This window comes from Paecilomyces variotii, assembly GCF_004022145.1.
Source record: "Paecilomyces variotii strain CBS 101075 chromosome Unknown C8Q69scaffold_2, whole genome shotgun sequence".
In the NCBI taxonomy this organism is placed as follows: Eukaryota; Fungi; Ascomycota; class Eurotiomycetes; order Eurotiales; family Thermoascaceae; genus Paecilomyces; species Paecilomyces variotii.
Genome location: NW_021167141.1, coordinates 3002945 through 3016256, shown reverse-complemented (window position 1 = coordinate 3016256; position 13312 = coordinate 3002945). Strand labels below are relative to the sequence as shown.

General features: G+C 49.9%; 4 protein-coding genes across 4 annotated transcripts; all 4 read left to right on the top strand.

Annotated features, from left to right (window-relative positions):
• Nucleotides 1-1366: 1366 nt before the first annotated feature.
• Nucleotides 1367-2497, top strand: C8Q69DRAFT_504911 (INSIG domain protein; the record flags this gene model as incomplete). The annotated part of the gene is made up of 2 exons (XM_028632652.1): nucleotides 1367-2062; nucleotides 2138-2497. The coding sequence occupies 2 exons, from the start codon at nucleotides 1367-1369 to the stop codon at nucleotides 2495-2497; spliced, it is 1056 nt and encodes a 351-aa protein (XP_028487913.1).
• Nucleotides 2498-2916: 419 nt separating this feature from the next.
• Nucleotides 2917-5954, top strand: C8Q69DRAFT_458284 (cytidine deaminase-like protein). The gene is made up of 5 exons (XM_028629977.1): nucleotides 2917-3356; nucleotides 3499-3536; nucleotides 3674-3800; nucleotides 3948-5433; nucleotides 5493-5954. Exons 1-5 carry the CDS (start codon nucleotides 3097-3099, stop codon nucleotides 5646-5648), a joined length of 2067 nt encoding a protein of 688 aa, XP_028487912.1. The 5' UTR covers nucleotides 2917-3096; the 3' UTR covers nucleotides 5649-5954.
• An 889-nt stretch (nucleotides 5955-6843) lies between these two features.
• C8Q69DRAFT_164908 (putative monooxygenase) lies at nucleotides 6844-8521 on the top strand. Its single transcript, XM_028625712.1, has 3 exons — nucleotides 6844-7592; nucleotides 7730-8046; nucleotides 8123-8521. The coding sequence occupies exons 1-3, from the start codon at nucleotides 6993-6995 to the stop codon at nucleotides 8397-8399; spliced, it is 1194 nt and encodes a 397-aa protein (XP_028487911.1). The 5' UTR covers nucleotides 6844-6992; the 3' UTR covers nucleotides 8400-8521.
• A 1421-nt stretch (nucleotides 8522-9942) lies between these two features.
• Nucleotides 9943-12900, top strand: C8Q69DRAFT_164875 (calcium-activated chloride channel-domain-containing protein). Its single transcript, XM_028625711.1, has 5 exons — nucleotides 9943-10355; nucleotides 10413-10566; nucleotides 10626-10920; nucleotides 10976-11410; nucleotides 11466-12900. The coding sequence occupies exons 1-5, from the start codon at nucleotides 10271-10273 to the stop codon at nucleotides 12789-12791; spliced, it is 2295 nt and encodes a 764-aa protein (XP_028487910.1). The 5' UTR covers nucleotides 9943-10270; the 3' UTR covers nucleotides 12792-12900.
• The last annotated feature ends 412 nt before the right edge of the window (nucleotides 12901-13312 follow it).

Below are 13312 nucleotides of genomic sequence, written 5' to 3'. Positions count from 1 at the left end.
CACTGATGGGGCATATATATATATATATATATATATCACGTGTCTCAGCCAGCCGTAGCTGGATGCTAGATTGCGCCACGTCTACTATTCCTCATCATGTCGAGGCATGGCAATTCTCTATCGAGAATTAGAGTGGGATTCCGGAGCAACTATCAGGAATGACCCTTGCTCCTTCAAGCGTCCAGGAAGCCTCCGATTGGATCAAAGCATCGCAAATGGCTGGCTAGATCGCATCAACGACTCTCAACATTAGCGTATCGAATCACTCTTACAGCTCAATCGAGTCTCTGTTGAGCGATGTAAGGATGCTGAGTGAGTGATCGTTCTTCGTACGAGGGCCCGCATGGTGGCTGCCTCGCACACGCACAACGATGGCCTCGGCTGTAGATGGTAGAATATCTGCGGGGGGAAGAAAGGGCGTTACTGATCTTTGCTCCGTATTGAGGGTGAATGGATGAGATCAGACCGGATTGATCGGATAGCGTCTCCATAACAGCACAGGGACACGGAGACTTCATCAATAATTATTATTATTATTATGATTATTTCTGTCCCTCTTGCTTAAGTATCTGCCCTACCTGCTTCCATCTAATTCGACCAGTCAAAGACGTCATTTTTTTCTTCTTCTTGAATCGTTTCGATGCCTCTTATTCTTGGTGTTTGTTTTCTCAAACTAGACTAGATTATCCATTACTTACTTATTATTCCTGTGTTTTTCAGACCGGAACAAGCTTGTCTTCCTCTCTCCTCATAAGTACACGCGGGTGGGATCGACCTGAAACGCAACAGGCAAGCAACTAAGGTACGTTCCCCCCATCTCTTCCCCGCTCCGTGAGGAATGCAGAGTAAGTTAAGTGTCCATTTCGATTATTGACTGACCGGGTGATCAGCGATTCTCCGCGTTCTTGACTGCTTAAGTTTCCCGCCAATCCTCTCGGTCCATTTGCGAATAAGTTAGCGCCGAAACTGTTGACCCCGTCGGCGTCGGGACAGTCACAATCCGTTGCGCGGTGAGCTTAAGAACAGACAGTAGTCCGGCACCACAGGACTATTTCCCCAGATACTTGAAGGGAGCATCACATCACTGCGGCTTTTGGCGGAGACTTCCATTCCATTGTACAGTACTACGTACTACAAAAGTCTTCTTTGGAGCGTTGAGTAGAGTGGAATCGATCCGAGCTCTCTCCTCTACTTAACTTTAGCCCGCGACAACGCTAAGCTTAGGGAGCCAGCCGCCCAGTCTCCTTCGTTGAATGCTGCCTTGGGGGCGCGAAAAAATCATTATTGCAGACTTTTGACATTATTCATTATTACGGGTGCAGAAGCAGCTTCTTGCCCGGTGAGCAACTGTTGATTGTCGCCCGCTATGTCTCAACAACAGCCCACGATCGTGCAACCTGTGCCGCGGCGCACTTTCGAACTGGCGCCGTCGAACGATTCCTCCGAGCCTTCCACGCCTCATCCGGAGCCCACGAATCCAGATCTACTGAGCACAAAGGAAAGCACAAAAGACGGGCTGGGAAGCCGTACTGGCTCGATTCTCAACCTGACCTCGTCCACCTTGTACGGTATCTACTCTCCAACCGCCTTCGACAACCCGCGCGGCGACGATTCAACACCGTGGGGGACGGAGGTCCAGCCTTCTGGCGCTGAGAAGACGCAGTTGTCGCCGGTGTCAGAAGAAAAGCCAGCTTTGAGGAGAGGCTCCTCTGCTCGTCGCAGCCATGGCTTTCGTGGAACAGTTCTCCCCTTTGTGCAGCGGAGCGTCCTCCTGTTCGGTTTCGGCGTTGCCTACGGCACCCTCGTCTCTCATCTACACGAGAATCATTGGATCACGCCGGTGAAGACGAATATCGATTCGTCTTCATGGGAGTACATTGGTTTATGGGGACTCGCCGGCGTGGCCCTGGGGAGTGTGCTGCCCTGGCTGGACGGGTTATGGGGAGATTTTCTGGGTGAAGCTGCGAAGCCAGCCAAACAGCCAGATGCAGAGTCTCGCTTCTCACGCTGGAGTCCTGTCGTCCGCAGCATTGGTGCCTTTGTTGGCATTGCTTTCGCTACTGTAAGTTCTCATTACAGCTATATATATTTCCCTCCCGTCCCTGACATATACTTCGGATTGCTGACAATCTTATAGCGCAGATTGCCCTGGCAGAGTACAGCCCAAGCCTCTCTCACCCTCGCCCTCGTCAACCCGGTTCTGTGGTACCTTGTGGATCGCTCCAAGCCTGGGTTTTTCCTGTCGACAGCAGTGGGCATAATCGGAATGGGCGTCATCCTGCAGGTCAGCCCAGAGGTGATCCCAATGCCAACCAATCCACCCGCTCGGATTACGATCCCCAACGGTTCGGGGCAGATATACGGCCTCGAGCTGGGACTCTCCTGGGACAGCATTGCGATCGGCACGTGGGTGGCCAGTGTCCTGTTTTGCGCATGCGTGTGCTTTGGAAACATTGGACGTTTGCTGGCACCGAGCGGACCTGCAGCAAGCCGCTGAACTCGTTCCGAGAGACATGCAAAAGTCGATCATTATTGTCGTTTTATACCCGGAGGGATAAGAGAAAGGGATCCCTTGAAACGTTATGACTCGCACACCCATACACCGATCAACTCTTAAATAATAATAGGCTGTTCAACGCAGAATACGAATTTTTACGCGATGAATCTTCCTTCACTTACGTAGACAGAAAGAAATATAGTGGGAAAGAAAAAGGAGCATGTAGAGTCAATCATTGCAATCCCTTCCACTTACAATAGGAAGGCACTGCACCCAAGATCGACACCATGCAGCCAACAGAAGTCAGCCACATCTGATCTCCATTCTCTATGACGATTTCCGTACTTCATAGGCCAACGTGAAGTAAACCTCGTAGGAACGCTTTTTGAGAAGAATGTTGATTATTTGCGTTGTTCATGAAGAAAAAAAAAAAAAGAAAGAAAAGAAAAAGGAAAATTCGAAGCCGAAAAATCTCAAAATATACGCGGACCCGTTTAGGCAGATGGTCTGTGCGCCATGTCATCAGGTGATATCGATCACATCAGGTGATACCACATGATCCAAGATATCTATCAGATTAGGAAAGCGGTGAATAGCTGATGTCAATGGCGAAACTGGATAATGCGCTAAACCTGATGCGGGATGGTGCGGGGTTCAAGGAGCGGATCCGTCTTTCTTACTTGATCCGAGAGAGTTCAGAGTGCGAGGTCGAACCCCGCGGGAAAAAGGGAAACGGGAGAAAAAGTGCGAGGTCGGTGTTCAACTTTCTTTCTTTCTTTTTTTATTTGACCTTCTTTCTCGCAGTGATCTTGGGTTGGATTCGCACTTCCTTGCATTGTCTCAATCGATCGAAGAAAGGGTATGTGAAATCTGTGGTCTTGAGCTTTTGTGCCTTTCCTGTCTCTCTAATAATACTTGGTTGTGGTTTTTCTGGTTTTTCGTGCCGTGAAGAAAACTGATTGGAATCTGGGGCTAATACTGGTTTCTTTCGATGATATTAGTTCGACAGGGTTTCCATCCGTCATGGCGCAGAAGTCAGGTACGTCATTTTTGATATTTTGAAGCAATATGGTTGAGGGATGGGATCGGGTCGGTCCTTTTTATCTTTTTTTTTAAATATATACTGTTGTTATATGGTCAATTGTCATGATGGCTTCAACTGACGCTCTGACATAGCTATCCTCTCCGTCTACGACAAGACCGGTCTGCTGGACCTGGCCAAGGGCCTTGTCAAGCACAATGTCCGTCTGCTCGCGTCTGGTGGTACGGCGAAGCTGATCCGCGAGGCTGGATTCCCCGTTGAGTGAGTCTTCCCATACATCATGCGGGATAGTAATGGTGGTCACACTCCTTTGTCAACTGAGGGGTGTGGTGTGGTGTGGTTATTTCTGGCTGGACGATGGACAGGATATGTCATATTGGAGGAAACTCCGGCTGACCTGACGATAAGGGATGTTTCTGCCATCACCAACGCCCCCGAGATGCTCGGTGGACGTGTCAAGACCCTCCACCCTGCCGTGCATGGTGGTATCCTGGCTCGCGATCTGGAGTCCGACGAGAAGGACCTGGCCGACCAGAAGATCGCCAAGGTGGACTACGTTGTCTGCAACCTCTACCCGTTCAAGGAGACCGTCGCCAAGGTCAACGTCACTATCCCCGAGGCTGTCGAGGAGATTGACATTGGTGGTGTGACTCTTCTCCGTGCTGCGGCCAAGAATCACTCCCGCGTTACCATCCTCTCTGACCCCAACGACTACCCCGAGTTCCTGAAGGAGCTGGAGGCCGGCGAGGTCACTGAGGAGAGCCGCAAGCTGTACGCCCTCAAGGCCTTCGAGCAGACTGCCGACTACGACTCTGCCATCTCGGGCTTCTTCCGCAAGCAGTATGCTGGTAACGGTCTTCAGCATCTTTCTCTCCGCTATGGTACCAACCCCCACCAGAAGCCTGCCGCTGCCTACATGGTCCAGGGCAAGCTTCCGTTCAAGGTGCTTGGTGGATCTCCCGGCTACGTGAACTTGCTCGATGCCCTCAACGCCTGGCCGCTGGTCAAGGAGCTGAAGCAGGCCCTCGGCTTCCCTGCTGCGGCGAGCTTCAAGCACGTCTCTCCCGCTGGTGCTGCTATCGGTGTTCCCCTGAACGAGAAGGAGCGCAAGGTCTACATGGTTGATGACATTGAGGGACTCGAGAACTCCGGTCTCGCCCAGGCTTACGCCCGTGCTCGTGGCGCTGACCGCATGTCCAGCTTTGGAGATGTCATTGCCCTCAGTGACATCGTCGATGTCCCCACCGCCAAGATCATCTCCCGTGAGGTCTCGGACGGTGTCATCGCCCCTGGCTACGAGCCCGAGGCTCTCAAGCTCCTGACTGGCAAGAAGGGCGGCAAGTACCTTGTTCTCCAGATGGACGAGTCTTACGTCCCTGCTCCTCAGGAGACCCGTACCCTCTACGGCGTCCAGCTTACCCAGCACCGCAACGACGTCACCATCACTCCTACCAAGACCTTCAACACCATCGTCACCCCCAAGGACCTGAAGACCCTTCCCGACTCTGCTCTCCGTGACCTCACGGTGGCCACCATTGCTCTGAAGTACACGCAGTCCAACTCTGTCTGTTACGCCCTGAACGGCCAAGTCATCGGTCTGGGTGCCGGTCAGCAGAGCCGTATCCACTGCACCCGTCTGGCCGGTGACAAGGCCGACAACTGGTGGATGCGTTTCCACGACCGTGCTCTCAACCTCAAGTGGAAGAAGGGCACCAAGCGCCCCGACAAGAGCAACGCCATCGACATGCTGTGCTCCGGCCAGGTGCCCAGCAACGAGATCGAGAAGGCCGAATTCGAGCGGGTCTTCGAGGAAGTTCCTGCTCAGTTCACCAAGGAGGAGCGCGAGGCTTGGCTGAAGCAGCTGAGCGAGGTTGCAGTCTCCTCGGATGCTTTCGTATGTGATCCTAATCTTTCATATTGGTGTTATATTGTGATTAACATTTTCATGCGCAGTTCCCCTTCACGGACAACGTGTTCCGTGCCGCCCGCTCCGGTGTCAAGTACATTGCGGCCCCCAGCGGCAGCCAGAACGACGGCGCTGTCTTCGAGACTGCCGAGAAGCTCGGAATCGTGTACGTCGAGCAGGGCACTCGGCTGTTCCACCACTGAGCTGGCTCTCTGTATCTTAGCGACAAGACGACATTGACATATGAATTCCCGAATACGCAGCTGACGATAAAGTCTGGCGTAGTTTCTTTTTCTTTTTCTTTTTTGGTCTGAGTTATATAAGCATTTCGTTTTTCTGTGGGAAAAGAAGGATATAGACAAAAATATATCAAGGACAATTCAACTCGTTCTGATTCAAATGCCTCGTCTCGTAAACTTAATCAGCCATGACATTGTAATTAATATCTAGATCCGTATGGGCTGTATATATTGTGAGAGCACGTTATGATCTAGAAAAGTGCTTTACCCGAGCAAAAAGACTGTACCGAAGCCTCCACATCCTGGCTGGCCACCCCCGCATTTTCCACTCCGCCACCATATCCACATTCTCTCTATAGTACTCCGTATGGTATTCCGTACTCCAGTATCTACCTCAACAACACACTAGATATGCCTCTGAACAAACAGATCAAGACCCAACCTAACCTTCCATGAACACTGATTAACCCTACGTGGCAGTTCTATATCAACACACCTTCGTAGTTCAAATAACGACTTTCAATCTATGCCACGACCACCACCAAAGAAAGCAAGGCCAAAAACAGGCGTACTGTATTAATCTTCCCCCCAGGAGTTTAGTTACCCGAGGGTATGAACATTTTCCCTCCCGTATAGGTAGAATAATATTATTTCAATTTCTACTACTACTACTACTACTACTACTACTACTACTACTACTACTACTACTACTACTACTACTACTACTACTAGTAAACTACTAAACTCGAATTGCAGTATTTCCTATCCGCCACCGCTCCATTATTGTCTTTCCCCGCAAGGGAGTTTTCCCGGTGGGATCTATATTTTCCGGACTTTGTTCGGGCAGTCTGAGCTCTCTCTCTCTTTTTTTTTCTTGTTTGTTAGTTGGTTAGATATGGCGGTCTGCATGTTTTTGCTTACTATTATTGTTCTTATTTAGGCCCCGCATGGGATGGATGGGCGTGTGGGTTCGTATCTCTTGTCATCCTCCTCCCCGAGTTGAGCGACATCGGGGGGGTTAAGTTAGTTATGTCGGTAGGTACCTAGGTAGGTGGTGGTGGTGGTGGTGGTAGAAGCCCCACGATGGTTTTTCCCAAACATAAATGGTTTCTAATGTCGCGTGGAGTTGGGGGGGAAGGTGTGGGAGATTGATTGACTGATTGATTGATATAATTATTCTCTAAGAGAGACAGCAAGGGTCTCCCTGTCGGTGAACGATTTTCTGTTTCTGTCTGTTAGAGTATCACGATCATTGGTAAAAAAAGAAAAGTCTTGGATAAAAGAAGTAAAGACAAAAAAACAAGCCAAATGTCGGGACAACAGATCACAACAGGAAGAGGAGGAGGAAAACTATCCAAAGTCCTCATCGTTGGCGCCGGTCCATCCGGTCTCTTACTCTCCATCCTCCTCGCCAGACAAGGAATCTCCACCACACTCCTCGAACAAACCTCCCAACTCGACGAACAACCTCGCGCAGCACACTATGCACCCCCTGCGATCCAGATCCTCCGCAAAGCCGGCGTTCTCGACGACGTCGCGGCTCGCGGCTTCAAACCCTCCACGGCCTGCTGGCGCAAAGTAGACGGGAGTGTGATCGCCAAGATGACTTTTCCCGATAACCCGGACGCGATGGTCGTGTTGCCGCTGAACAGATTGGGAAAAGTCCTCTATGCACATGTGCAGAAGTATGACCCGATCGCGAAGGTGAATTGGTCGCATCGAGTTGTGGATATCGGACAGGATGAGAAGAAGGCGTGGGCGAAAGTCGAGACGCCCGAGGGTGTGAAGATGTTCGAGGCGGATTATGTTGTCGGGTGTGATGGTGGGAATAGTAAGATCCGGAGAGCGTTGTTTGGGGAGATGAATTTTCCCGGGGAGACGTTGGATGCGCAGATTATCGCGACGAATGTGAGTTGAAATGGAAGAAGATCTTATCTTTTCTTTTCTTTTCATATGAAGTGAAAAGAATTGGCATCCCCTTGATGAGAGAGGGCGATGAATGGGAAGTTCAAAAGACTGATGCATCTTTGAATGAAATGGAACAGGTATATTACGACTTCACGAAATTCGGCTACCTCGACACAAACTATATCGTCGACCCGGACAACTGGCACATGGTTGCGAAAATCGCCAACGACGGGTTATATCGTGTCTCATACTGCGATAAGCCCGGTCTGACTCCGGAAGAATACAAGAAGAGACAGCCGATGCGGTTCCAGGAATTCCTACCTGGAAGCCCCAAGCCGGGGGAGTATAGAATCACGAATATCAGCCCGTATAAGCTGCAGCAGCGATGCGCGCCAAAGTTTCGCGTGGGGAGGTTCATCCTGGCGGCTGATGCGGCGCATTTGTGTAATCCATTGTATGTTTCTTGACCCCATTCCCCTTTTTCTTTCGTCATGATGGTCGGTATCAGAGCTATACTGATACTTCTGTAGCGGCGGCCTTGGCCTCACGGGGGGTATCGCCGACGTAGGCAGCCTCTACGACTGTCTGGTCGGAATCCACAAGGGTCTCGCAGACGATTCCATCCTCGATAAGTACGCCGAGATCCGTCGCAAGATCTATACAGAAGTGATTGATCCATCGTCGCGGGAGAACTTCTACCGTCTGAGCAAGAATGACCCTGAAAATGCGGGCAGACGGATCCGTTGCTGGTGGAGTGTCAGAAGGCGGAAAAAGATCCGCAGCTCGCGTTGGAAATGTCAATGGTAAGAAAATTCCCTCTCTTTGTTTTTAAAAAAAAGAATTCTGCGGCCTATATTGTTCGAAGAGATGAATCTGACCTCGTTGGATGAGCAGTTCTTGAATGTTCTCCTGCATGACTTCACACAGTATTATACGAGCAAGGCGAGTATTTGAGATGGAGATGGTAACGTTGATATGTATCTGCAACGACTAGATTGGAAGAGTGAGGTCTAAATATGTAACCCCAAATCCCGGCGTGTGGTGGTATCCATGGTTGTCAGGTGGAAATGTGATAGTATGCAAGGGGTTTGTGTCCCTGTTCGTGGACCATGGTATCTGTTCACCGTATTTAGGGACGATCATTTCTTTAAAATAGATTGTTTAATTACGGTACGCAGCGAGCTAAGTACTCCGCAAACAGCCTGTGTGTAGTACCATAGTAGTCTATATATACTAAGTCAGGGGAATGGACCCCGGTATCCCCCCCGCAGCCAAGACCGACGGGAGGGCAGTTTCATTATAATGGTATTCTTACTGTGCCTTCTCTTATGTAGCGATTTTCGTTTTAGATCTCGTCTATCAGATCGGAACTCTGGAAGCCCGTTAGAATACTTGGCAGTTGAGTTTGTGTGGAGTCGGGGAATAATGAGAAAATACGATAGGATGGCCTTACCCGTCTGGGGAACCGGGTTGTCGTCAAGTAATCAGATCATTTCCTTTTCATATCATTATTATGGAGTACTAGTTAGTATTTCTTCGTCTAACTTTTTCATTCTGTGGGGCTGACATAGCCATTATTATTAATTGAGTCAATTCCCTCTCACTATCTATCTAGTATTTATACTATCTATCAGGACCTCGGACAGACCACCTGGATTTTCGAGAGAACAAGATAGGTAGGGATTAATTGAATATTATCATTATTAACACAGTGCTTCTCTCCCTTTTCCTCCCCTTTCCCCCTCTTGGAGACTCTTCATTTCATGGCCCATGACTAGTTTCCGGCTAACAAAGGCCATCACCGGAACGATGGGACCGCTAATCAAGCCCCGAAAAGCTTGGCTCAGCTTGGTGTGTTGAAATGTTCTAAAAACAGGCCATTGACTTGTCCTTAGTGAACTTGTGCGGGTTAGCTCACATCACTGAACCCCGTCGTGATCATGCTGTGGGAATTGCCCGGATGATCCCCTCGTTTGCTAGTTGTAGTAGTTTTTCTAGGCGGTTCTGCACAAGTCAAACCGGATTGTCCTCGTGCAGAGGTCGATATCTGACTGATCATAATAATAATAAACGCACAAAGGTCTTTGAGACTTTGTTCTGCTCTGTATCGGCTCCGTCATCGTCTGAAAATCAATATTCACTTAACTACTACTGTACTTAACTTACCTCTCCTACTTATACTGAGACACGTGGGAAGTGGAATGCTCAGTCACCCGACCGGCGCCCCGCTCTGATTTGTGATTTTCGAAGTGAACTAAACTAATAACTGAGAGAATTCTCCCTGCTAACTAGTTAGTTACTGCTAGTAATCTAGTAAGAATGCGTAATCAATCGTTCTTTGCTAAGTTAAGTAGTAGGGCTGAGCTGTCAAACACTTGCTGTTCCTTTCCCTAAATACTGCCCAGCCGGTTCCTCCCGCATCTTTCCTCGTCTGCCTACTCTACTCTACTCTACTCTACTCTTGATACTCGACAAATAATACCAGTGGATAATGTGACGCTGAGAAGCCAGTTGATTCTCGAGATCTCTGCTTCACGACAAAAAAATATACATACTCGTCCATCATGCGATGAGAAAAGTGCTTCATTTTTAGTCCTGCTTCCGTTCCTAGTTGTCATTTCCGGTTTCCTCGTGACGAGGCACCCGTCACTGCAGCGCTGCTATTCTTCACGAGGGCAATGGTGCTCTTTCCCGATCGTCGATCATCTGACGAAGAGAATCTCGGTGTCGACTGGGTTATCCGCTATCAGTTTGATGGTGCTGGTATGTTTTCCGTTGGTGTCGACCTCGTAACTAGATCACAGCTGACATCATCCTCAGATACCGCTGCCGCTATCGATGAGTTTCGGTCCCTGATCCGGGACCTGGATGAGGCGGGTCTCCGTACCCAAGTCCGACATGGTAATGGAGCCTCATTACTGGTCTTCGTCAATGCGCCCAGAGAACGTCTGGGGCACGAAGTCTTCAAGTCTAGGTGAGGACTAACTGCTCCATCGAGGTCTTGATTACTGCGTGCTAAATGAAGGGATATAGAGTCAAGGACTGGCTCGATGGGATCTCGGATATCCGTCCCGTGGGCGACAGTCACACTGTTATCGACGGTGATACCGAGGCGGAGGAGCTGCGGTCGATTCATCACCTCGTTACAGGGCGAAAAGACGACGGTGGTGCAGAAGTAACCGCAAATCGCGGGAGGTGGAAGAATGTCAAAGCATGCTTTCCGCTCCATAGCCCCAATGCCAACAGAGGGCTCTTTCGACGATGGAGGCGGCTCAGGATTCTGGAGTCGGACGATCTAGATGAGCTACGAGCCTTGTTTGGCGAGAGGGTACTTATTCAGCCATTATATAATTGATTCACCAGCACTAATAGGTTTCATACAGGTCGCACTTTACTTTGCGTTTGGGCAATACTACGGTTTCTTCCTTGCTGGCGCAGCAGTTTTCGCAACTCTCAGCTGGATGTACTACGGCTCGTACTCTATCGGCTTCTCTGTCATCAGTTGTCTATGGTGTATCATCTTTGTCGAATACTGGAAGGTGCAACAAACCGATCTCGCCATCAGATGGGGTTCTAGAGGTGTGTGTGAGGTCAAGGGCGATAGGGCCCACAGCACCTGGGAAAAAGAAGCGCAGGGGCATCAAACGGTGCAGAGGACAAAAGAGATCTACCAGGTCGAAAAGCAGCTACTTCGACAGCTACCACAGTTCGCAGTTGCCATACTCGCCAGTTTCTTCATTGGTTCCTTGGTCCTGGTGACCTTTACTGTCGAGCTCCTCGCCTTGGAGGTCTACAAAGGCCCCTTTAAAGCTTTCATAGTACGTATCTCCCAATCTCAAATGGAATATACCCGTCTGACAAGTGATTCCGCAGGACTTCCTCCCGACCATATCCTTGGCCCTCTCCCTGCCAAGAATAAGCTCGATCCTCAGTAAGGCTGCGGCCAGGTTGACAGACTACGAGAACCATCGCACTGAGGCCCAGTATGAGCTAGCACGAGCCCAGAAGACCTTCCTATCGAGATTCATCACCTACTTCTTGCCCTTGCTACTGACAGCTTTTGTCTGCGTCCCCTTTGGGGACCGAATTGGCTCCTCTTTGGATGCCTTGCATTTCACTTGGTTCTCTGACCGGATTCCAAGACATATAGATTCCCGCCGCTTACAGCAGCAAGTCATCTCCTTCGTGCTGGTGACTGTCATGCTGCAATTCAGGGAGAGGAATTTCCTGCCGCACGGCGCGCAGGTCTCGTTCATGAAGTATCTCCACTACCTGCCCGACAGGCCAACGGATATCCTTCATCCATACCGGCGCTCAAACAGCTCCTCTCTCCTTTTGATCGACCATCCCGAAGAGTCCGGTTTCTTGAGCCGCGTGAGAGATGAGTCCGAGGCTACTGTACGCGATGTGCAGGATAATCTCTTGGAGATCTGCGTCCAGTTCGGGTATCTCGCTCTTTTCGGGGCAGTCTGGCCACTTGTGCCTCTGGTGTTCTTGTTCCTCCACTGGACTGGCTTCCGCAGTGAGCTCTTCAAGACCATTATGGAGCGGCAGCGACCAGCGCCGCTCCGTACCGACACCATCGGCCCTTGCCTCAGCATCTTGGAGTTCATCGCTTGGTTGGGCTGTCTGTCCACGGCGGCCATCGTGCACCTCTACCGCAGAAATGTCCGACAGGTCGAACTGTGGTCTCTGCTTCTGACGATCTTCGTCGCTGAGCAACTTTATTATGTCGCTCGGTACGTTGTCCGCACTGCGCTACAGAAGATCGGGTCAGAGACCATCCATCGTGAGAAAGCACGGCGCGATACTATCCAAAGACGCTATCTGGAGACCTTCTCTGAGGAAGCAGCCGAACTGTGCAGAGTATATAAGCCGCGCGTCCGTTTTAACGAGGTCACGGACGTCGTGATTGAGACTAACAGATTGGATCCTACAGCGGCATCTAGCCAGCATGTCCGTCCCTCGGAGGATGAGACTGAAGATGGGAACGAGACAGAGGTTCCCCACAAAATCTGTAGGACCGATACTGATCTACTCCGCGATTCTGATAAGTCTACCAAGTTCTGGTCCTGGCACCATACTGCGCAGGAGACTACCGATGCGGGCATCAAGCTCATCGAGGCTATATCTGTGGCCAGTCGCTTAGGAAGGTCTGCTCCTGAGAGCGGTCAAATAACGCCCAAGAAGGCAGATTAGTTGCTGAAAAAAAGAAGATAAAATATCGCAATACTCGCTTAGTAATAGTAATATCAACAATCGAAATGGACGAAAGCAGGTCTTTCGTCAGCCATTTGATCATCTCCAGAAGGCTCATCGTCTGTAGGATACTGAATTGATAACAAATTATGATTAGTGCTTACTATTATGGCTCAGCAGCGGCTGGGGTGTAAGCTTCACTCACATTGAAAGTAGCTTGGAAACCTAGAAGGGAGATAATAATTCCCCCTGAAAAGTCTCGGCTTTCTCTTGAACTACCTAGGTATGCTTTGGCTTCTTAGTCCTAGTCTTTGGTTATTACTCCGCGGTCCCTTACGATAACGAGCCGTGGTGCTTTCCCGCAAACCATATTTACTTCCGGATGAAGCAAAGTATAACTTCTCATGGTAGCCTAAGAACCTAGGTGCCGAGATTACCACGGCTTCAAACCCCAGTGGTGTTCAATTTAGCAGGCACAGATCGAGTATTGTCTAGCAGTCAAGCTCGTTGTCTTCTAACCA